Here is a 24,571-nt window from a genome sequence, read left to right on the forward strand (position 1 = left end):
CTCACAGGGGGGGGGGTGATGCCCCCATGTCCCTTATCACCCTTAGAAGTAAAAATAAATGATTTAGTACTACGATAACTTATAATTAATCTTCAGTTGTTTATTATTGTAAGTTAGCTGTAAGTTATCCATAAATAAATAAATTAAAAAACATAGAACATCGATATTGACCAAGTTTTATTTTCCAGATTTCATGGAGTATTGTGACAATAAGTTCGAGTGTAGAATTAATATTGGCAGCCATGTTTCTGTCAGGTATCGGTGGATGTGCGTTACTGATAGTCCCCGTGTACGTCAGTGAGATCTGTCAGGAGTCTATTCGGGGAATGATGACGTCAGGAGCGATGATATTCTATGGCCTAGGTTTACTTCTGTCGTATTTGTTAGGAGGCTGCCTGGATTATAATACGATGAATTATGTATGTCTTTTATTGGCTGTTGTCGGAGTCTTAGCACTCTGGCCGCTTTGGGAGACTCCGATACATCTCATGAAGAAGGGAATGGAAGAGGTAAAGATTTTTTTTCATATGATACATTAAGGGCGTCGCCAGACAATGATCTAAGCCACTTCTAGGAGACGAAGGGTTTTTTTATGAACTTTCCAATGGAAAAAACTATCAAGTAGTCTTTGAGGACGGTAGGGGGTAGTTTCCACATCCAACTTTCCCTTGGCGACGCCCAATACATAAATGTACACTTCTCCATTCGAAAAAAATTGAAAATGACGGCTACGGTGACGTCATATGTCGTAAACGTGTAAATACCGCATTGTCAGATGGAAGGATATTTGTGAAGTAATTTCATTAATTTATTGGAAAACTATTAACTTATCAAGGACAAATATATTGTATTTTCTAGTAATGTGAATGAACAAATATTTTGCTATATTAGGTTGTGGAATAATAAATCTATTGATTAAGAGTTTTCACAATCGAAACATTTGTTTAAAAACAATGTCATCCGTTATCCAGATAACAATAAATGTACCAGTGTTAAGACTTTTAAAATTTCAGGACGCAGCGAAAGCTGTTGCATTTTATAGAAGAGTGAAGGAAACCTCCAAAGAAGTAACTCAAGAGATAAATAACATGAAAAGGGCTCTCGATCCGGAACTTGATGGTAAGTAAAATATTTATTCATGTCATTGGTCAAACACACTTTCAGACAAAACACCAAGAAACTCGTCCCTAGTTAGAAATGGCTAGTTATCAATTGACATTTTTAATTGAAAAATGAAAATGAAAAAATGGTTTATTTAAATCCAACAATCATGTATACACGGAGTAGTAAAATACAGTTTATGGATACAGTAGATTTTTTTTTATATTGACCAGTACCCTCGCACTAGGCGCAGCCTGTATCGCGAGAGTCCTGCTCTTAAGATTAAACAAACGATCGTTAGACGGCAACAAATATGTTAATAGTTACACTTATATTTACGTGTCATTTGTTTTAAAAATATAGTTTTAAATTTTTATATAGAAGAATAAAATAAATTGATAACTTAAGGGCCTGTTCCACCACTGGCTGATAGAGGCTTAGATAGCTTAAAAATGACGTCACTGTCAGATAAGGGAACAAAATCCGATATTTCCATCAAATATTTTACACGTTGGATTGTTATTAGATAATTTACAATTTGGTGGCACAGGCCCTTAATAAATTAAATTGAAGGTGTTATTTTGTAATTGAAGATAATGTAAAGAGATGGTATAAATATTTCTGTATTAATGAGTTTTAGCGTAAATCGTAGTTTGTCTATGGTTTAGCGTTTTGAAATCAGGTGTAGTCACAATGGAACAGATAATTATTTTTAATAATTACTAAAAAGTAATTAGCCCTTTCTGAGCGTGTCGGTGGCTTAGTGGTTTAAACACTTGACTTGTAATCTACAGGTCTTGGGTTCGAATCCCGCCATGTACCAATGTGATTTTCGATTTATCGAATTTTCATATGTACATAATTTAGCTGACGTTCTTACGGTGAAGGAAAACATCGTGATGCAACCTGCACATATCGGCGAAGAAATTCAAAGTTATGTGTGAAGTCAACCAACCCGCAGTGGGCCAGCGTGGTTGACTATGGCCTAGTCACCCCTTATTAGAGCAGGCTCCTAGCCCCTCGGTGGGTACGTGTAGTGAGCTGGTGATGAATTAGCCCTTTTATAAGTTTTCTTAGACGAGCAAAAAACTATAAAAGGGCTCTTGGGATTGTGTGTTATTTTTAATTAATTAGATAAGAAACGATTTACATAACAAAAAGTAAATATAAAAAAACATAGTTTTGGTTTCACGTGATATAAAGATAAACGTAGTATAATTAGTAAACATTATAAAGATTATTTTTATAATATTTTTCATTAAAATGTAATAAAAATTATCTTTTAAATTACCTTATGTATTTAATTTTTTACGTCACAGTAAATCTTTGTTAAATAAATCCGTTTATTAATAAAATTAAAATCTTGTTTAGAGTGCGTTATAATTTTAGAACACTAGCTTTCACCCGCGACTCCGTCCGCGTGGAATTATAAAAAACAAAAGTAAGTAGCCTATGTGTTCTTCCAGACTCTCCTCTACATCTATGCCAAATATCATCGAGATCTGTTCAGCAGTTTAGGCTACAAACTCTATATAACATTAGTAAAATTAAAATGTAATTTTTTTGCAGATTTGACACCGGAGGAAGAAAAATTAAAACCTGAATTGAAAACAGTTGAAAAAATGTCCAAATGGAGATTTATTAGTGAGTTTTAACATAATATACATAAATTATAATTAATATAATGTAAAATTACACTTTAAAAGACATTATTAAGACTTGAAAAAAGATTTGTAACGTATTTTTTCAGTATAATTCATAATGTGACTAAAAACTATTTAAAACAACCAAGCGACAAAACAATTCAAATATAAAAAAAATAAAAAAAAACATACAGACGAATTGAGTACCTCCTTCTTTTGGGAAGTCGAAACGAATACGGGATAAAGTCAAAGTTCAAATGGCCGCAGGCGATAAAATAAAAAAATCTTTTTATTATCCGGAATTTTTAAAGAACCATTAAAAGAGCCTCAAGCCCACGATTCTCAGAAGTAATTCGACACCTCTATAGTCATCCCCAGAAAGATAAAATCAACTGCCCTTCTAAAAAATAAAAATAATGCATAAAATATATAAAAACTTCTTCAAATAATACCATATCTATACTAATATAAAGAGGAAAGGTTTGTATTTGTGTGCAATGCAATAACTCAAAAACTATTGAGCCGATTTCTAAAATTCTTTCACCATTAAAAAGCTACGTTATAATAATATGGGCTACATTTTTTTTGTGCCGAGAGCAAGAGTTGAAAGATAATCCAATAGACTTAGCTAGGTTTTCCTTACAGAGAAGTCACGTTCATCTCGTCGTGCGTTGCTGGTGTCTTTAACGCTGTACCTCACAGCAGTCTTCCAAGGTCTGGTGGTGGTGCAGGTGTATGCAGAGCCTCTCTTCGCGGAGGCTCTCCCGAACATCTCCCCAACTGTCTCCAGTGTGCTGCTCGCAATTATAGCTGTGCTCGCTGGTTGTGTTGCTGCGTACTTGATTGATGTTGTTGGGAGACGGGTGAGGGTGTTTTTACAGACGAAATTGTTTCAGTAGTTTTTTGATCTCGAAGGTTTATTTTACTTTTTTAAATATATATATTTACTGTCTTTGCTCAAGTTTTTTTGGATTTGATAGTATACGTCATATGACGAAGGTTCACAATTTGAAAAATGTGAAGTCGTCTACAGTTTTTTAGTTTTTTTTTAATACTTTATGATAGCAATCAGAAATTTACATTTATCTTTTTTCCTGCATTTTCTATTGACATGCGATGATTTTTTTCTTTTTTTGTTAAGGCTTATTTTCGATTTTTTGTATCCAGCCAGTGATGATCTACGCGTCTCTCTTAGCGGGAGTATGTTGTTTGGCGCTGGGCAGCCAAATCCAGTTGCAGTGGGGAGCGCACTGGCTTACTGGCGTCTTCATGTACCTCTTCTGCATCACGTTTACCTTCGGCGCTGGGACTGTGCCTTACGTGGTCTCAGCTGAAGTATTTTTACCTGAGGTTAGATAAACGCGAACTGATTTAAAATGAAAAAAAAGTCGAATTTATCACAGCGCAGAAGGTTTTGTGTATTTTTTTGACTAGCAGATTTCGGTGCCATAATCTTTGGGGTTTTCAGAATACACTAAAAAATATCATTAACTATATTGTTTTGACTATTTTAATGGGTTTATGATTGCCCATTGAACAAGTGTTGTATGATATAGGTAACAAACATACAAAAATTATATATAGTTTTTTGTTTTTCAGATAAAGAGTTTAGCATCGATGGCGTGCGCACAAACAGCGTGGGCGTCAAACTTCGTGATACTCTTCATCTTCAATCCTTTAGTACTAGCCATCGGCTTAGGTCCTGTCTTCTACATATTTGCTGCATTCTGCTTTGCTTCTGCTCTCTTCTGCTTCTTCTTTCTACCAGAGACGATGGGTCTACCAGTCGATGCGATACAGACTTTGTTCGCACCGAAGAAAGGACGAAATTCATGCTGACATTTAATAAATAATGAAATAAAATTTGTTTTGTGTTTTCTAAACCTTTTTAAGTATGACACATAATTGCAATATGTCTTCTAATATGTGTGAAATCTATAGTAATAATAAACAATACGTGTAAAAAAACATGCCGTAAATAACTCAGACGTCAATAGGCATGGGCATATTATCTTACTAATATTATAAATGCGAAATTAGATGGATGGATGTTTTTTTAGAGTTTGTAGCCTAAACGGCTAAATAGATCTGGATGAAATTTAGCGTAGATGCAGAGCATAGTCTGGAAGAACACATAGGCTACATATTTTAGGTTTTATTTTAATTCGGAGAGGAAGTCGCAGGTGAAAGCTAATAACAGATATAAAAACTACTTGGAATAAGTCAAAATGAATGGTACACGCCTCTCTAGACCATCGGATAGCGACGTCTTTTCCCGTTGATTTTCACGGTAAAGTCACCGTGCAAATATGTAATGTATCGGCCGATCGCGGAGTAACATACCGTGGAAATCCACATTTAACAGATGTAAATAGACAATAAGCCATAGACAAATCAAGTGATAATTGTTATGCAGAATAAAAACAAAAGCCGCTGAATACATTCTGTCGTAAGAATATTCTTGTCTTTTCATTTTTATTGAAAAACAGCGACAGTAATTGATTTATTATAAGCATAAGTCATTATTCTCACGGACGATTTTATAACGCGTGTTAAATAAGCCTCAAAATTTAATAAATGTATTTTTTACCGACTTCCAAAAAGAAGGAGGTACTCAATTCGTCTGTATGTTTTTTTTATTTTTTTTATGTGTGTTACGGCATAACTCCGCCGCTAGTGGACCGATTTTGATAATTCTTTTTTATCCGAAAGGTAATGCTTGCAGGTGGGTCCCATTTTTTTGTTTGATTTTTGGAGTCAAAGACTACGACGTAGTTAAATAGTTTAGCTCAAAATCGCGCGACGAAATTTCGGGTCTTTTTTGCTTTCTTTGCTTACTTAGCCTAAACTTTAAGACTTACATAAAAATGATGTATCGAAGAATTGTAGCCCATTAAATTTGCTAAATAAAAGTCCGCAATAGCATATATCTATCTATTAAGGTTGTCGCACAATAACCACTTCTTTCATTAAAATATCGCTCGAAATCTACACCCCACTTTCAACGCTATTACTCGTGATCAGTATGAATCCTTATCCAAATAAATGTGTCCATCATCAAGAGAATTTAATGTAGATTATAAATGCCCTTGAAACTATATAATTCCGATTAATAGTTTAGGAGATATCATAAAAAGCAAGTTACAAGTCGCAGAAAAAAGCAAACGAAACACGAGTAATTTTAAAGCATTTGTATGAGCAAGAGCGTTATAAAAACGCTAATGAGCTTAAAACAGCGTTCCTGCAAGGGCTAACGGCAGTATTTTCACTTATTAGTATTAGTAATTTTGTACTTATTAATGAACTAGCATTCTGTCTCAGGTTTGCTCGGACAAATAAATAATAGTTACGATGGCTAAAATTAATTAAAAACAGCAACTACGTTATACTGGTTGAATTATTTTAGAAATAGCACCTAGTTTTTGTAAAAAAAAACAACAGTTTGATTGTTTTTTTTAACAAAAATACATAAAATAAGCATTGGTTGTAACAACACAAACCATTTGTAAACATTTACCGTTTATAATTATATAATATGCGAAATAAAACGGTAAATAGGCAAGATTCTATGCCATTGTTATATTTTATTCTTTGTAACGCAATGAAATAAGTTTTAGAATTTTCAATGTCGCGAGCGGATTAAATTATTTATTTATTTAATCCGTCTGAAGTTGTTTAAATCACTCTGTATTTATTTATGTTGATATCTCTGTAATAAATCTGTGGTTTAGTTTTATTTCGTATTAATTAGTGTCTATTCTTTGAAAGTGAAACGTGAGTGAGGATGTCTATACTTTTTCAAGCAGGATGTACTTTTATCGGTGAGTTAATTTAAGTAAAATAAATTAAAATTATTTTTATTAAGTCACGATTACTTTATTGCGAACTAACTGTTGCTTGTGACTTCGTCTGCGTGCAATTGAGTAAAAATATAGCCTGTGTTACTCACTGATAACGTAAGTTTTTAATGGTAAGAGAATTTTTGAAATCGGTTTTAGAAATTTTTGAGTTAAAAATACAATTTTTTTTTATATTAGTATAGACATAGATAAATCAAAAAACTTTGTACTAGGCTTCACCAGCCACTTTTATAAGAGCGGAATGAAAGAAATTAATTCTAGATTTCTAGCCTATGTTACTTAACGATAATGTAGTATTCTGACGACAAAAGAATATTTGTAATAGTTCATGTAGTTTTTGAGTTTATTAGTTACAAACATACTAAAATTAAAATCAAGTATTTATAACTCATCAAAATAAAGACTAAAATCCCATTTTAATTTTTATAACCGACTGTTGCACAGACTATCAAATAAAATTGTAGTTACAATATTTTCTGTTTTCAATACTATTATAAAGGGGAAAGATTTGTACTTTTTGCATGTATTGAAATAACTCAAAAACTACTTGGCCGATTACAAAAATTCTTTCACCATTAAGAAGCGTTACCAGTGAGTAACATAGACATATTTTATTACTTTTTGACCGACTTCCCAAAAGAAGGAGGTACTCAATTCGTCGATATGTTTTTTTATGTGTGTTACGGCATAACTCCGTCGCTAGTGGACCAATTTTGATAATTCTTTTTTATCCGAAAGGTAATGCTTGCAGGTGGGTCCCATATTTTTGTTTGATTTTTTAATTTCTCGCAGGCGAAGTCGCGAACAGTAACATATATTTGTTTCTCTATTTCAGTTTGTTATTCTTGTTTAACAATGTCGTTGATGTACGCCTGGCCCTCATCAACTATTAAAATATTTTTATCTGCCAATACTACCTTGAATCGACCAATGGACGACAATGAAATAGCGTTATTTGGAAGTTTCTCTTCAATGAGTGCTATATTTGTTACGCCATTTTCGGGATATCTTCTGGATAAAATTGGCCGAAAGAACTGCTGTATTTTATTCTCTTTGCCACAAGTGGTAAGTTACATTGATATAAAGAGGACGCGCTAAACTATCGCACAATTGTTGTGATTTTTAGTTGTACAACTAAACGGTTGAAGCAGCACAACAGTTGTGCGATAGTTTAGTCATATGTGCACCTCCTCTTATTATTATATTAAACACTAGCTTTCGCCCGCGACTCCGTCCGCGTGGAATTGAAAAAAAGAAAACTGAATAGCCTATATATAATAGAATTATGTCTTCTTCCGGACTATCTTCTATGCGAAATTTCATCGAAATCGATCGAATCGATCCATCCATCCATCCATCTATCTAAATTTTTACATTTATAATATTAGTAAGATGAGTGTGATAATTTGTGACATTTTTGAATTCTTTTTGCATAAGTTGGAATGAAATTTTAAAGAGGGTATTTCGAAATAAATTTTGCATGGACGTCAAACATTTTAATCTCTACATATTTTTTTGTGCCCGAAATATCTCTTAAATTGTTATTATAATTTATAAAATTTCTAAAAAAATCTACGTTAGTCATATTAATACGTGGAACGAAAACTTTGTATCGTATTTAAGGAAACTACGCAAAATAAACGTGATCATAAAGCGATTTAATCTATTACATATAATAAAATTGCAGTGTCTGTTTGTAATATGAAAAAAATCCAGATTTCGGGAAGATGACATATTTGCGTTGCTGATAACGAATCGCGTTTAAACATTCTTGTCTGTTTGTCTTGCAAGCCGCGTTTGTAACTAACAATCTCCGAAACAGCTGTGCCGATTTCCACTGGACTTTGAAGGGTAGTAGACGGGCACATTATAGGCTATTTTTTATCTTAATATTGCGTGGACGAAGTCGCAGGCAACAGCTAGTCAAAAAATAAAACAAAACCTGTGATTACGAATTACGACTGTTGATTATCATAAAATAAATAAGAAAATTAAAAGATAAAATTTTAATACAAATAAGCTAGTAATTAAAAATTATTCTTATTTAATTTAATAATATTAATCCAACTTCTTTTGTTTTGGACAAAAGATTTTTGATTTAGTTTAGAACTAGCTTTCGCCGGCGACTCCGTCCTCGCAGAATTACAAAACAAAAGTGAGTAGCCTATGTGTTCTTCCAGGTTATCCTATACATCTGTACCAAATTTCATCGAAATCCGTTCAGCCGTTAAGGCTACGAACTCTAACAAACATCCATCCATCTAAACTTTTGCATTTATAATATTAGTTAGATTACATTAAACCTTTTTTTTCAGATCTCATGGCTCATAGTGTCAATTAGTGTAAGAGTTGAAGCGATTCTCGGTGCTATGTTTATATCTGGGTTTGGTGGCTGCATATTACTGCTAGCTCCTGTCTACGTTAGTGAGTTCTGTCAGGAATCTGTCCGGGGAATGATGTCGTCAGTTTCCATGATATTGTATGGCCTTGGTATCTTGGTATCGTATCTATTAGGAGGATGCTTGGAGTATCAGACGATGACGTACGTCTGTCTATCGATGTCTGTGCTTGGTATACTAATGCTGTGGCCGCTGAAGGAATCGCCGTTGCATTTAATGAAACAGAATAATGAAGAGGTAAGATTACGGTTTGTTGTCAGTACAAAGTTTCTCATTAAGGGGCTTCTGGGTTTAGGGGTGATAAGGCCATAGTGCCATGCCAACCCAGTGCGGGTAGACTTTACAAATATCTTTGAAATTCTTCGCAGATATGTACATCACGACGTTTGCTTTCATCTTAAGAACTCCGTGTTAATGTACATAATGAAATGGATTCGAACCCTGCACCTACATATCACAAGTCATTTGCTTAAGCTCTGAACCTCTAACATTTATTTATAAAAGCGCATAATTCAAAAATTGATATAGATCTTGTTTGACAGGATGCTATAAAAGCCGTTGCATTCTTTAGAAGAGTAGAAAAAGATTCCAAAGCGATAACACAAGAGATAAATGCAATAAAAAGAGTTCTCTGTGCGGACATTGAAAGTAAGTACAGGTGTGAATTAGACCTCTTTGGTACAAAGTTTTGTTAATAAGGTTATACTGGCCACTAATAATGTTGCAAATTTAAGAAAAAAAATAAGCCATAAATTATAGTTTGTCTAAATAAGATAGATTAGTTTTATAAATGACGCATATGAAGTATCGAATTAAATTTGTATGAGGTAAATACCGTACTTAATAGATAGGTATCGTAGTGACGAAACAAACACGCTTAGCGAACAATTTTGAACTATCGATATTCGGTTTAAATAATTATCAACCTGAACTAAAATTATCAAGTTCTTATTACCTAATTTATAGGACAATTCTAGTATTGATTATAGTGTAGAGAATTTAGCGATGACAGAAATAATAGCGAAATCCAATTCGATTACGTACGGCTGTAGTAGTAATTAACATTTATTTACTCTCATTATTTGTTATGGTCATTATTAATTTGAGAAAACATTGTTTTGTTTTTAAATTCATAAGTTTTAACTATAATTCTATCGATTCCAAATTCTATAAGAATAAAAATCGAATATCGATAAGATTCATGACTGATTTTACACAACCAATCCCTACTACATTTGAAATTAATTGTCAAACTAATCTAAATTATTTAGACACACTATAGAATCACGCGAAAAAAAATCTCAATTATGTTGTTAAAATTAAATATTTATTGCAGTTACTCCAGAAGAAGAAAGTTTAAATCCGTACACGAAAAAGAAGGAAAAGATATCGAAATGGCAGTTTCTTAGTAAGTAGATTATTTGGCATATTAAGAGCGAGCGTACACCTGGAATAAAACTATTGCACAACTGTTTAGTCGCGCTTTGATTCCTATTAACTTATATGGAGGTGCGAACACTACTCGACTTTTAATCGTGCAACTAAACAGTTGTATTATCTGCGGTACAACCGTCATTCGCACAACAGTTGTGCGATAGTTCCAAAGATATGTAACGGCTCATAATAAGATAGAAAAGGTCAGTTACCTTTTGTATCTTTGAAGTTATATAGTCTTTAACCGCTGCAAAAAGTGTCACATAAAAGATACATGAGTAAACAAACGATGTTGTAAACCGCTTATGGGAATTCCAACTTCATGAAAAAATAATGTAATAAAGTTTATCTTTTGTAAATGATTTACATTGAGATTTGCGATACATTTCAATAGAATGTAACATTATTAAAAGAGATTATACCACAATAAAAATGAACGCATTTGTTAACTTAGGGGTATCCTTAAATATTAATGACATTAAAGTTTGCATTGTGTATACTTCTGTATGATAACTGTTTAGTTTAGTAAAAACTCTATAGTCTGTCTAAATAAGATAGATTAGTTTTACGATTTATTTGAAATTTAGTAGCGATGGGTTTTGTAAAATCAGCAATGAATCTTATCGATTTTCGATGTTTATTCGTGAAGTTGGAATCGATAGATTCATATTTATAATTTATGAATTAAAAAAATACTGTTTTCTCAAATTAATAATGACCTGCATAACTATTACAAAATAATGAGAGTAAATAAATGTTTATTACTACTACAGCCGTACATAATCGAATTGGATTTCGCTATTATTTCGGTCATCGCTAAATTCTCTACACTATTATCAATACTAGAATTGTCCTCTAAATTAGTTGTTAAGAAAATAATAATTTTAGTTGAGTTCGATAATTATTTAAACCGAGCATCGACAGTTCATAATTGTTCGCTGCGTGTTTGTTTCGTCACTACGATACCTGTCTATTAAGTACGAAATTGTCTTCATACAAATTGAATTCGATACTTCATATGCGTCATTTATCAAACTACCTTATTTAGACAAACTATAATCAGTTGGATTTTTTTTTTCTAGAAAAATCTCGTTCTACCCGTCGTGCGTTGTTCGTGGCTTTAATATTGTACTCAGCGACGATGTTCCAAGGTTTAGTAGGGGTACAAGTGTATGCTGACCCAGTCTTTGAAGAGGCACTACCGAATATGCCAACAACACTCGCTTGTGTTATCTTGGCTATAGTGTTTGTGGCCGCAGGATGTGCTGCTGCGTATTTGATGGATATTGCAGGAAGACGGGTAAGAATTTTACTTATAATATTACCAGGGGTCTTTATGGTGCATGTCTATGGGCGTCGGATAGATTAGTATTAAGCGATCTGCTCGTTTGAACTCTTATCGCATACAAATGGGAAATGGTGTAAATTTCCATCTTTTCTCACTGAATTTAATCGCTTTATTTTTGCTCACTCTCTTTGCGGATTGGTTAGAGATTGTATTCTTGTTTGACAATGGTTTTTTGTAGAAATATTTAACTAAATATAGCGATTATAATTGTTGATTCTGATTGAACGCCATAAAAATGCTTTTATCTCCCTGGACTTGTGCAACTCATGGGGCTGACGTGAAAGGTTTTATAATCTATAATGTTTTAGTTATATTTTTAGGGTATTAGCAGGACTTCATATAGTTATGTTATATACTTAAAAATCTCTTATTTCTTCTTCCAGCCTCTAATGATGTACTCATCGTTCATCGCTGGCGTATGCTGCGTTGGTTTAGGCACTCAGATCCATCTGCACTGGGGTCCTCACTGGCTTACTGGCGTCTTCGCATACATCTTCTGCATTGCTTATAATATCGGCGCTGGTACTGTTCCTTATGTGTTTAGTGCTGAAGTCTTCTTACCCGAAGTAAGTAATAATTCCTTTTAGTTTTTTACGAGTGATTTTTAACTGTGGAAAGCGAAAGGTCTATGTTAAGAGAAGATGTTGAATTTTACCTTTTCATTTACACCTTTCCAAGAATTCTTGTTCTTAACTTTTATTCCTTTTTTTTTTCGGAATAGAATTACTTTACTTCTATCTCCTTCGTGGTATTTTACCTGTAGAAAGCAATATTCGTAATCAGTTGCTGGTTTAGTTTTTTTTAATTGGATGACAATACGCCGTCCGCTTGCTTTCCTCGGACACTGAATCTGAGTTCTTTTTTATCTTTATCAAAATTTTCTTACGTTTGTAGTTTTTAACTTATGACATCTAAACATTACAATTATTAATAATATTTCAATCATCTTTATTTACATTTACTATTATTTTGGCTTGCCTTGTCCGAGATTTTTTTTGAACAAATTTATATATTTTATACTTAATATTAGCCTAGTTACATTTTTTATTTTGCTTATACTCAATTTATCTTTAGATTTAGTTTACTTGACTTCTTTCTCATTGTTTTATTATTCTTTCTTTTCAGATTAAAAGTCTTGTATCAATGCTCTCGATGGAATGGGCGTGGATATGCAACTTTGTAATTCTGTACATCTTCACACCTTTGGTCGCTGCTATAGGCTTAGGGCCGGTCTTCTACGTTTTTGCTATCGTCTGCTTCGCGTCTGCGGTTTTTAGTTACTTCTTCTTACCAGAGACGAAAGGATTACCTGTAGATGTTATACAGACACTTCTAGTAAAGAATTAGATATCAATGACTTGTTGAAATCATGGATTTTATTGGAACGAAGTGAATTTTGTATTTTGATTTTTTTCATGTGAATTATTATTTGTAGAGTTTAAAGCTTGATGCTTTAGCTAGGATGTGGTTGACAACAGTCAATAGGGTTCGTACCCAAGACTCATTTTGCCAGATGATTAGTTCTAGTGAGGAGGCCCTTTGTAGGACTCTGCCCCCCATAATGGGGGGCAAAACACCTCGGTTCCTCCAACGCCTTAAGCCGGGGTCACGGGTACGCTTTCGCTTACGTCCGCAACCCCGGCCTGAGTGAGGAGGGTCCTATAACAAGGTCAGAAGGATGGATGAAAGGTATCCTTAAGAGTGATTGTGTCACTCCTAGGAGCGGACGCACACGTTTGACTAAACTATCGCATTGTGCGATTGTCAATTGTTTCGCAGTAAATTTAACTATTTATTTGCACAACTAAAAGTCGAGAAGTCCCTTCCACATAAGCTCATATGAATCAAAGCGAGACTAAACAGTTTGCTATAGTCTAATGTGTGCGCGAGTTCTAAAGTGACACTGAGGGGAAATTTAATGTGACCCATAGATACACTGCCATTTGCGATATGCATTTATTTTTTGTAATTTATTCTTAAGATTTTTTAACATTTTTTTCTATAAGATATGTGTTTGTAATGCTAAGTTTAAAAAATATACAGTGTAATAATTTTGTAGTTTGTATGTATTTTTTAAGTAGACTAACGGCTGAATACTGAAACGAAATGTTAACATCATCTTAAATGATACGGCCACGCCAATACTACTTCATACTAATATTATCAATGCGAAAGTTTAGATGAATCGATGTTTGTTAGAGTTTGTAGTCTAAACGGCTGAATGGATTTTGATAAAATTTGGCATAAATGTAGAGGATAGTCTGGAAGAATACATAGGCTATTTTCATTTGTTTTTTTCACTTCCGCACGGAGGTGAAATCTGGTTACAATATAATTCTGGCGTTTATTAGATAGTTTTGGCACTTACGAGAAGAATTATTTAAAATTCGTTTCAGTATCGGGCCGTAGGTCACCAGTTATGGAATTGGTTTATAAAACACGTACATGTTTCAGTTATCCAATATCCGTGAACACAAGACACGATTGACCATAAATAAATGTTCAAGCAAAGATAAATCTTACATAAATTACGTACAGTTCATTTTCCAATGACATTTAATTCTTTGTTGTAAAATAAACTTTAACAGTGGGGAATAAGGTTTATTTTACTTTGACTTATTTGGTTGCGCAAGCGCTGATAATATAGTTGCACATACATATTCTCATGAATGGGACAGTTAGTGGGGAAGGACAAAGTTCAACTAGTGATGTATAACAAACCCAAAATGTTATTTTAATAAACGCATTCATTCCAACATAAATGCGAAAGTGTAGAAGGATGTTTGTTAGAGTTTGTAGCCTAAACTGCTGAACGGATCTCAATGAAATTTGGCATACTTGTAGAGGATAGTCTGGATGAAAACATAGACTACTCGCTTTTGTTTTATTTTAATTTCACGCGGTCGGATACGCGGGCGAATACTAGTGATTTATAATTTTTTTTACTCAATATTATTGAATGAAAACATACTTTTACTCGCTGTGTAATGAAATTGATTTATTTAACAGTGGGCTTACACTCTAAAATAGTGATATATCGGAAACAAATTAATCTATAATAATATTATAAAGAGGATTTGTATTCTGGATTTTTGTGTGCATTGAAATGACTCCAAAACTACTGGACTGATTTCAAAATTTCAAAACTATGTTATCACTGAGTAATAGGCTGTATTTTTACTATTTTTAAACTATGGAAACCTACATTAATAATGTCTAAAGCTAGTAATAACTCCAACCTTTTTTCATATAAAACTATTTTATTGTAATAAGTGAGTATATTATCCTTACTGTAACGAATTATTTTTTTTTATTTACCTTATAACAATACAATATCAACTTAAAAATAGTTGTTAATAATAAACGCTAGATGAATCTCAGTGGTTTTTCAAATAGCAGTATGGTTCAACGTTTTGTATAACGTTATAACCGTTACTTGATAACTAGTCACAACACTATTATAACAAGCTACACTGAGCACTGTATTCAATTTCATTCGGTGTTAATACATTCAGTGCAACAAGTCATTGTGTGTGTACATTACACGATCGAGTCGTAAATGTGTATTGTGTACACAGTTTGTAATTAAAGTAAGTAATAGTAAATTTTATCTTACTAATATTATAAATACGAAAGTACAGATGAATGTATGTTAAAGTTTGTAGCCTAAACTAAATGGATCTCGATTAAATTGTTAGAAATGTAGAGGATAGTTTGGAAGAACACATCTTATGCTTTTATTTTTTAATATTACGCGGTGAGAGTCGCGGACGAAAGCTAGTGTTTATTTATTTTGTAGATTAGGTTGTAATTGATTATTTAGGGGTCATAAATTTTCCATTCTACATTCGGGATAGAGTGACCTCTAGTGAACTAGTTTTGTTAAAATTGTTTATTTTGCAATGACGCTATATTTGTCACCAAGGTCAATAAAGTCAGATAAACAGTACTAATCATGATATATATCAATACTCTTTGTGTTTATTTTTATGCTATTGTTTGATGTTGTTTATTTACGTTATCAAGAATTTTAAAAGTCGTTATCTGTCTGTTTACATTTTACTGAAAGTAAGTGTTACATTGGTCTTATTTTTACGCTACTTTTTAGCTTTTTATAGGTAATTAATTTTTATAGTAAATGATGGCAAACGGACATCATATATAGGCGAAACGATAGTTGCATACACATCCGTAATAACAGGCATAAGTTTTTTGGTAATAGTTGCTAGAGCTAGAAAAACTTTAACAAGTTTAGATCCTCACTTTTGTACTGTAAGAGCAGGCGCACACCTTTGACCAAACTATCGCATAACTGTTTAGTCTCGCTCTGATTCCTATGAGCCTATATGAAGGTGCACACATTACTAGTTTTTTAGCTGTGCAACTGAACAGTTGAATTTGCTACGAAATCGACAATCGTTTGGACAAAAGTGTGCGCCTGCTCTAATTATTTACTTGTCTATATATTGCTTTTGTATTAAGTCTAAACTCAGCCTAATTAATGTCTTTAAGATAAGGTTTTCGTTAACTTAAAAGGCACACATATGATATTTTGCAGATTTTTTTCTCCGATATGCAACTGAAAGGTTACTAAGTACCAGGATGACAGGAAAGATAGAAGTGAGATTCGAGGAAGCGGAGAAAAGGAAGGGGGTTATTCTGACATTAATTGCTGTGACAATCACTTTTCTGTCATGGCTGGCGTACGGACATCCCCTCGTTATGGCCCTTCTAGTGATGCTTGCAGTATATCTGATGACAGGAGATAGATATCAATGGATTTATATCTGGAGGAAGACGTACAAAAGAGACATGATGTAAGTAAAATTTTGTTAAGTCCCAGTATGAAGTTTATAGCTAGTAAAATTCAGGTATTTTGAAAATAGAATTCGGAAGTTAACAAGTTGAGTGAAAATGCGTTCCATATTTAAAATTTAAATCATTTCACTGAATACATAACAAAAAAACGTTATCTTTAAAACGTTCTTTTTTTATTAGTGGCCGGTTTCTCACCTACTTTTAATCATTCGTTATTGTTTTTGGTTCGATATCTGCATGCGTTTCAGAACAACCTAACTTGAGTTTTACTCCGTTGAAATATAGTTCAACTTTTACGTTGCATTTACCTGAAACTAAACTATCGCACAACTGTTTAGTCTCTCTTTGATTCCTAGGAGCTTATATGGAGGTGCGCACTACTCGATTTTTAGTTGTGCAACTGAACAATTGTATTTACTGCGAAACAATAGACAATCGCACTGTTGTGCGATAGTTTAGTCGAAGGTATGCGCCCGCTCCAACACTAACTTAGCACTAGGTACTTACTAAACGTACCATCCTTCGATCACAACTTCACCTTGGTCTAGTTGGGATAGTGGTGAAGCGCTGGTTTTCCATTTTAAAAAAAATGTAACAATAAATGGAAAACTTCAGCTACCCAGCATAAATTAAAAAGTAGAGGTAAAGTTAAATTTACGACAACACTGAATTCGAAAACAGACGTACCAGGGTGTCATATTTCATAAGCAGTTGTGTCCAATTACAAGCGACCGCAATCAACCGCACAGCAATCGACGCCTTGAGTTTCTGTTACTCTGGTACCAACCGGTATCGACTGGCTTTACTGACAACTACAAAACTAAAAAAAGATGGATTTCTCTATTCTTTCAATTAAAAAAAAGTTAATTTGTTTTAGTAGAATTTTAAATTCTTTTACTTTAAAGTAAAATCGTAAAATTCACCCCACAATAAGAGCGCGCGCACACCTTTGACTAAACTAATGCACAACTGTTTAGTCGCGCTTTGATTCCTATGAGGTTATATGGAGATACCTTACTCGATCTTAGTTGTGCAATTAATTATTTCAATTTCCTTCGTAACTATCGACAATACAACTGTATGAGATAGGTTAGTCAAAGGTGTGCGTCCCCTCTTCGAACGATTACCTTGAAAGGACATCATAAAACGAAGATTATCTTCGGCGAAGCTTGTTAAATTCGCCTACACTTATGTTCAATCTACAAGCCATAAATCTATTTCCTGAGCCACCTGAATTAAAGGTGTGGTAACATTGGTGCGATTCTCCCTACTCGTCTCGTTACTGTGCGGCCCGGATGTAACGTATTACCCTATTGTGTACGCGCCACGTGAGGTGCCCGTCTCAATCGAGTGGACCTTGGCCCCTCGTATCCCAGTTGACGTAGGGGAAAATTCTCTAACCTATTTTGTTTCTATCCAAATAGATATAAAGGAAAGAGAGAAAAGACGTTAGTTAAAGACGATAAATACTAAATATGCTTTTGGACATTGTCAATAAAATAAGTCTGTCAATTGTCTAATATTTTTTTTTTATTTACCACTAAATGCACAAATTACAACAAATAGTATACTAAAACTAACCTTATCAACTACAACTTTAGTTTCTGATATTTCCCGTTATAGAGTAAACCCGCGGGTAAACATAGTACAGGTGGAACCATTCCGCTAACCATTTTAACGCTAGGTTGCTTAAGATTCCATTTATGTTATCATTACTTAGTGATTCATTAGTGTTAGATTGTCTTAAGTTTTAAAGGTTTAAAACTAAAGTTCAGTAGTTCGGAAACGAATTTAATTAAATTATCACATGGTTAAATGTAGCTGTGAAACCGGCCATAAGACACATTTTTACTACGTTTACGTTACGTTTGTCTTTCCAGTGGTCTTCGAGTTCTTTTAGAAACAATGTTCAGGATATGGGTGTGGGAGAGACGCGGCATCACAGTGGTCACCAGGTGGGCAGAAGTCGCCAAGATAAATCCAGATAAGAAAGCCTTTGTTATGAATGATAGATTTCTAACGTTTCGTCAGGTAAGCACTATTATAAGATAATCCTAATTCTTCCAAACAATACTAATATTATAAAGGGGAAAGATTTGTATTTTTGTATATATTGAAATAACACAAAAAACTACTGGGCCGATTTTAATAATTCTTTCACCGTTGGAAAAGTAATTTGTGAGTAACATAGGCTATATTATTTTTAATATGGTATTAATCAATACTCGTAACTTTTGTTATAACTAGCTTTCGCCCTCGGTTCAGTCCGCGTGGAATTAAAAAAACAAAAGTAGGTATCCTATGTGTCCTTCCAGACTACCCTCTACACCTATGCCAAATTACATGAGATCCGTTCAGCTTTAGGCTACAAACTCTAACAAACATCCATCTTAACTTTCGCATTTATAACATTAGTAAGATATGACATCAATTGAGAGCAGATATCTTTTGAAATACAAGACAACAGAAACAAAAGTAATAATTCATACGAGATTTTTCTATTTTTCTTTTCACCAGGGCGATGAATTCAGTAATCGTATAGCATGGTACTTCAAGCGACAAGGTTTCAAAGCCGGTGAAGTGATTGCTCTGTTCATGGAAACACAGCCTGAGTATGTATTCATTTGGCTCGGATTAGCCAAGATACGTGTGACCAGCGCATTGGTAAACACTAATCTGAGAGGTATCCAGTTGATATATTGCTTGAAAATAGCTGGTTGCAAAGCTGTTATATTTGGTGATGAAATGGCTGATGGTAAGTGTTATTGTTTTTTATTTGATTCCTATGAGTTTTATGGAGGTGCACACACTACTCGATTTTTAGTTGTTAAAATAAACAGTTAAATTCTCTGAGAAGCAATCGACAATTGCAAAACTGTTGTGCGATAGTTTAGTCGAAGGCGTGCGCCCGCTCTAAGTCGCTTCCACCGTCTGTTTGTACATGTGTATGCTTAAATCTTAGAGCAACACTGATTTTGATGCAAAAAATACATATATAACATAGTAAAGAAATACATTTTAGAGGTTTCTGTTGTATGTAAACAACAAATTTTCATATTAGCATTGGAGGCGAAGTCAGGGCGATTCACTAGTGCTTAATAAATCTGCCAGTCTTTAAATATGGAACATTGGATTTTAACATTTACCATTACAAAAATATGTCTCATTTCTCCACCAGCTATAAAAGAAATTCAACATGAAATAAGCGATATACCGTTATTCCAATTCAATTCACCTGATCGTCTTAATGCACCGATACTGCAAGACACGTCGCCGTTAGCCACCGAACTGGCTGAGATGTCGACAGACGCTTGCGCAGATGTGGACGTAGCTAAGCCTAGAGATACTTTGATGTACATCTACACCAGTGGTACTACAGGGTTCCCCAAAGCTGCTATTATAACTAACATCAGGTACGTAACTAATAGATATTTAAATTCATAACTACACTAAATCAAACTATCACATTAGTCTCGCTTTGATTCCTATGAACTTATATGGAGGAGCGCACACTACTCCATTTTTAATTGTGCAACTAAACAGTTGAATGTTCTGAGAAACAATCGACTATCACGCAACTGTTGTGCGATTCGATTGTCGATTGTTTAGTCAATGATGTGAACCGGCTCTTATATTGCTGAATTTATGCTTGAATTTGCAACAATTTATTTTTTGATCTTGGAAATGACATTTGAACCTTAAAGAAAAAGGAATGTTTGTATGGTCCAGTTGGCCATAAATGTTACGACTTTATTTAAAGTACAGGGTTTACAAGGATGACGAAGGAACAATAATTTTTTACTAAACTACTGCCAACTGGTTGATTTGATTACAAAACCTCAGTTTCATCTATTTACTTAAAATCATGGTGTTATTTTGTGCTGATTTCTCAAACTATAACTGTCCTTAGTAATACATTAATGACAGGACGGGCTTACTTAGTATTTTAGAATACTCTAGAATTACATTTCATAATTATTGTAGATATCTCCTGATTCCTCTGGGAGTGCATACATCAGCTCGTCTAACATCAGCTGATGTGATATACGACCCGCTGCCGCTGCACCACACGGCGGGCGGCGTGCTCGGCGCGGGCCAGGGCCTCGTGCTCGGTTGCACAGTTGTGCTGAGGAAGAAGTTCTCAGCTTCTAACTATTGGAGTGATGCAGCTAAACATGGCTGCACGGTGAGTTAAATATACTTACTATTTTAGTGTGCAGATGTCTTGAAAAGGGCGTATTGTGTCTCCAAATTATTTTCTTCATGTATGCTTTTTCTACGAAAGACCAGCACAGTATGGACCTTTATCAGCCATCATATCTGAATTCACTACTTTTTTACAAATAAATTTGCCGAATTAGTGAAGCTGAGGAGGAGAAGCACAGAAAGAGTATAATTCTTCTTCCTATGTCTCCTCACTTCCGTAAATCCACTTACTCTTTTCTTTTTAAGAAATGGACAGGAAAGAAAAGGTGATGAACTTAGGGGTCCAGCACTTGCTATTTGCTAATTGGTGACCGGATGGTATTATTTTAAGTAAAATGTATTTTTTTCTATCTTCGACAATTATTGTTTTTCAATTATCTTCAATTCCAGGTGGCACAATACATTGGTGAGATCTGTCGTTACTTGCTCGCGGTACCTAAAGGTGGTCACGACCGCGCACACAATGTCAAAGTGATAGTCGGCAACGGTCTTCGACCCCAGATATGGCAGGAGTTTGTCGACAGATTCGGTGTGGAGAGAGTACTGGAGTTCTATGGAGCTACTGAAGGGAATAGTAACCTTGGTAAGTATATTTGTTCTCACTCACAGGTCTTGGAATTTACACAAGTTAGGAGTGAATGGGCTATAGTAGACCGCACTGAAGGTTGACTTGACACATATCTTTGAATTTCTTAGCATGTGCAGGTTGAGCGATGTTTTCCTACAGTAAGAACTCTCTGTTTCACATTTAGAGTGTGCGAACACCTGAAACTAAACTATCTCACAACTGTTCAGTCCTTCTTTGACTTCTGAGAGTTTATGTGAGTTGTGCGATTATTTAGACAGGTGTGCGCCCGCTCTTAACAGTTTAATGTACAATGTGTCGATCGAGTTAATTATAAATTCGTTGATTATATCGTTTAAGTATTGTTTAAAGTAAGTTCATTAAATCAATTTCAGTGAACCTTGACTCCAAAGTTGGTGCAATTGGCTTCTTAAGTCGTCTTGTGTCTTCAATATATCCATTAACGCTTGTTAAGTAAGTACTAAGTTGTTATTGACGTTGATTCAATAAATGTTATAACTTATCATTTGATCTGCTACATCATCAACCATATCCCTACGGTGGGTCGGCTCAGTATGTGCTCTTCCATACATCACTATCAGCCGTCATGTCTTTCTTGTTTATGTCATTATAATTAAATTTTGTTCTGTTTCATGAGATCTTTATTTTGTAGATGTGACGAGATAACTGGTGAGATCTTACGAGATGAGAACGGTAGATGTATCACATGCGGTCCTCATGAACCAGGTGAGCTGAAGTAATACCATACATGTATAATCACACGATACTAAGTGAAATTAAACATTGAGTAATTGACAGAAAACCTTCTTTGAAGAATGCCAAAATAATGTTGCCATTCCTTAGACCTGGACCAGATCATCGGCTAATATTACCCAAGTTTAGTCCTCATCTAAACCAAGTCACACTAAGTTAAAGTTACCTAAGTAGTTTTCATGCTATGTTACTAACATTATAATTTACTTACATTTAATTAACATAATGCAAAAGTTTATGGATGTTTGTTAGAGTTTATAGCTTAAGCTGAAAGAATTTGTATGAAAGATATATATGTAGGTAGTCCGTAAAAAACATAGGCGACTTTTTAAATTCCACCAAAGCTTAATATTTGTTGCGGATTTTAATATATTGTCCAATAACAGGATTGCTTCTCGGTAAAATTGATCCAAAGAAAGCGATTCTAACATTCTCCGGTTACGCTGACAAAACCGCGTCAGAGAAGAAGATGGTGCGCCACGTGAAGGTAGAGAATGATTGTTACTTCAACACGGGAGATATCCTCGTTATGGACCACTATGGATACTTCTACTTCAAAGATAGAACCGGAGATACTTTTAGGTAAGGAATTTCTTAAGGCAACAAATCTGTAGTTCCTCTGGTGTTGCGGATGTCCATAGGCATCGTTGATAACCTCGGTGTTAAAGCCGCTGGTTTGCCCACTTTTTAAAAAAAAAAAAATTCTTGAGTGAATTTTTGAAGTCTTTATGTAGAGTGATAATCGAATAGAATGAAAAGAATTACGTCTATGCAATCTATTGATATCATTTATGAATATTTAGGGCCTGTCCTACTATTGTCTGATAGAGGCTCAGATAGCTTAATAATGACACTGTCAGATAAAGTAACAAAATCCGATATTTCCATCACATATTTTACGTTGTATTGTTATCAGACAATTTACAATTTGGTGGGACAGGCCCTTAGTGTGGTTTAATTTGCTTATAAATTAATTTAAAGAAATGTGACTGATGATAGCAAGTTGTTTTTGATTTAACTTTTGATTGTAGAATAATTCATACATATTTGATGGTAAAATTTAGATGGCGAGGTGAAAATGTTTCCACTGCGGAAGTGGAGGGTGTCATCAGTAACTTGGTGGGATTGAAAGATGCTGTGGTATACGGTGTCAGTGTAAGTATGTTGTTACTGTGATACTCGTTGATCACGTATGATTTTTATTATTATATATTTATGTATTAAGGGCTGTCCCACCAGTGGCTGATAGAGGTTCAGATAGCGAAATGACGTCACTGTCAGATAAGATAACAAAATCAGATATTTCCATCATATACCTTACACGTTGGATTGTTACAGTCAATTTACAATTTGGTGGGACAAGCCCTAAATCTTAAAAATTACAAGTCGGGCAGAAAAAGAACTGTTATTCAAATATGGAGAGAATTTATGCTATCTGTTAGAAAATATAGCACTACTGACCTATCAAATTTTCATTTTTTTATTTATGGCCGGTTTCCCAGCTTTTTTAACCTTTCGATGTTTCTCGTTTTAACTTCATGAAATGAGTTTCTGTTATTGTGATGTATATGTATATGTGATGTAACTATGTAATTTGAGTTTTATTTCTTTGAAATTAAGTTCAGATTAACATTAATCGCTAAGTAATGATGACATAAATGAAAAAAATATAGCAACCCAGCATTATACCCACCTGGTCCCATTTGCCGATCAGAACTACATTTTCAAATTAAAAATGTTTTAAATTAAATTCTCTTTATTCCAGATACCGAACGTTGAAGGCAAAGCTGGTATGGCCGCTATTGCAGACCCAGATAGAAATCTAGACATTCTAGACTTTTACAAAAGTATAACATCATCTTTACCAGTATATTCTAGGCCTGTGTTCCTCAGAATATTACCAGAGTCACCATTGACAGCGACATTTAAATTAAAAAAGAAAGAATTAATAAAACAAGGTTATAATCTTAGTTTGCATAACGACCCTATATATTACCTCGATCTAAAGACTGGTTACGTTCCTTTAACGGAAAAATTATATGATGATATCGTTAAGGGTAATGTAAGGCTGTGATTTATATTTCCTAATAAATATCCAGTGCCATTAATGCCCGGTTTCTGAAGTCTAAGATAGTATCCATTCAAAAACGTTAGCGTTGTTTTGATGAAATGCATTTTTTTTTATAATACGAGGTGGCAAACAAGCAAGCGGCCACCTGAATTCACCGAAATGGAAAGCGACCGCTGCCCATAAACATCCACTATTGTAGATGCGTTGCCTACCCTGATTGACGGAGGAGGAGACGCATATAAAGAGGACATTTACCCCTCCGATGCATCTCCTTCACCGTCCAATCCACTTTTTCCTCCCATCCTTTCCTCTTAAGAAAAGGGTGGAAAGGAAAAGGGACTAAAATTAGGCC

At 34.3% G+C, this 24,571-nt stretch overlaps 3 protein-coding genes across 3 annotated transcripts in view; all 3 read left to right on the plus strand.

Annotated features, from left to right (window-relative positions):
- Positions 1-4,583, plus strand: part of LOC106103098 (sugar transporter ERD6-like 5) — a 6,410-nt gene extending 1,827 nt beyond the window's left edge. The window contains exons 3-8 of the mRNA XM_013282764.1: positions 189-509; positions 1,014-1,119; positions 2,671-2,745; positions 3,390-3,607; positions 3,912-4,094; positions 4,344-4,583. Of these exons, the coding sequence (XP_013138218.1) occupies positions 189-509; positions 1,014-1,119; positions 2,671-2,745; positions 3,390-3,607; positions 3,912-4,094; positions 4,344-4,583 (1,143 nt within the window). The remainder of the gene's footprint in view (positions 1-188; positions 510-1,013; positions 1,120-2,670; positions 2,746-3,389; positions 3,608-3,911; positions 4,095-4,343) is intronic.
- Positions 4,584-6,486: 1,903 nt separating this feature from the next.
- On the plus strand, positions 6,487-13,788 carry LOC106103190 (sugar transporter ERD6-like 5). The gene is made up of 8 exons (XM_013282878.1): positions 6,487-6,565; positions 7,440-7,669; positions 8,920-9,240; positions 9,546-9,651; positions 10,340-10,411; positions 11,520-11,737; positions 12,169-12,351; positions 12,911-13,788. The coding sequence occupies exons 1-8, from the start codon at positions 6,529-6,531 to the stop codon at positions 13,130-13,132; spliced, it is 1,389 nt and encodes a 462-aa protein (XP_013138332.1). The 5' UTR covers positions 6,487-6,528; the 3' UTR covers positions 13,133-13,788.
- Positions 13,789-15,270: 1,482 nt separating this feature from the next.
- LOC106103179 (long-chain fatty acid transport protein 1-like) lies at positions 15,271-24,391 on the plus strand. The gene is made up of 12 exons (XM_013282864.1): positions 15,271-15,375; positions 16,344-16,602; positions 18,484-18,634; positions 19,121-19,358; positions 19,782-20,016; positions 20,588-20,789; positions 21,200-21,392; positions 21,770-21,848; positions 22,048-22,121; positions 22,535-22,730; positions 23,213-23,303; positions 23,914-24,391. The coding sequence occupies exons 2-12, from the start codon at positions 16,388-16,390 to the stop codon at positions 24,220-24,222; spliced, it is 1,983 nt and encodes a 660-aa protein (XP_013138318.1). The 5' UTR covers positions 15,271-15,375; positions 16,344-16,387; the 3' UTR covers positions 24,223-24,391.
- The last annotated feature ends 180 nt before the right edge of the window (positions 24,392-24,571 follow it).

This window comes from Papilio polytes, unplaced genomic scaffold, assembly GCF_000836215.1.
Source record: "Papilio polytes unplaced genomic scaffold, Ppol_1.0 DF823868.1, whole genome shotgun sequence".
Classification (NCBI taxonomy): domain Eukaryota; kingdom Metazoa; phylum Arthropoda; class Insecta; order Lepidoptera; family Papilionidae; genus Papilio; species Papilio polytes.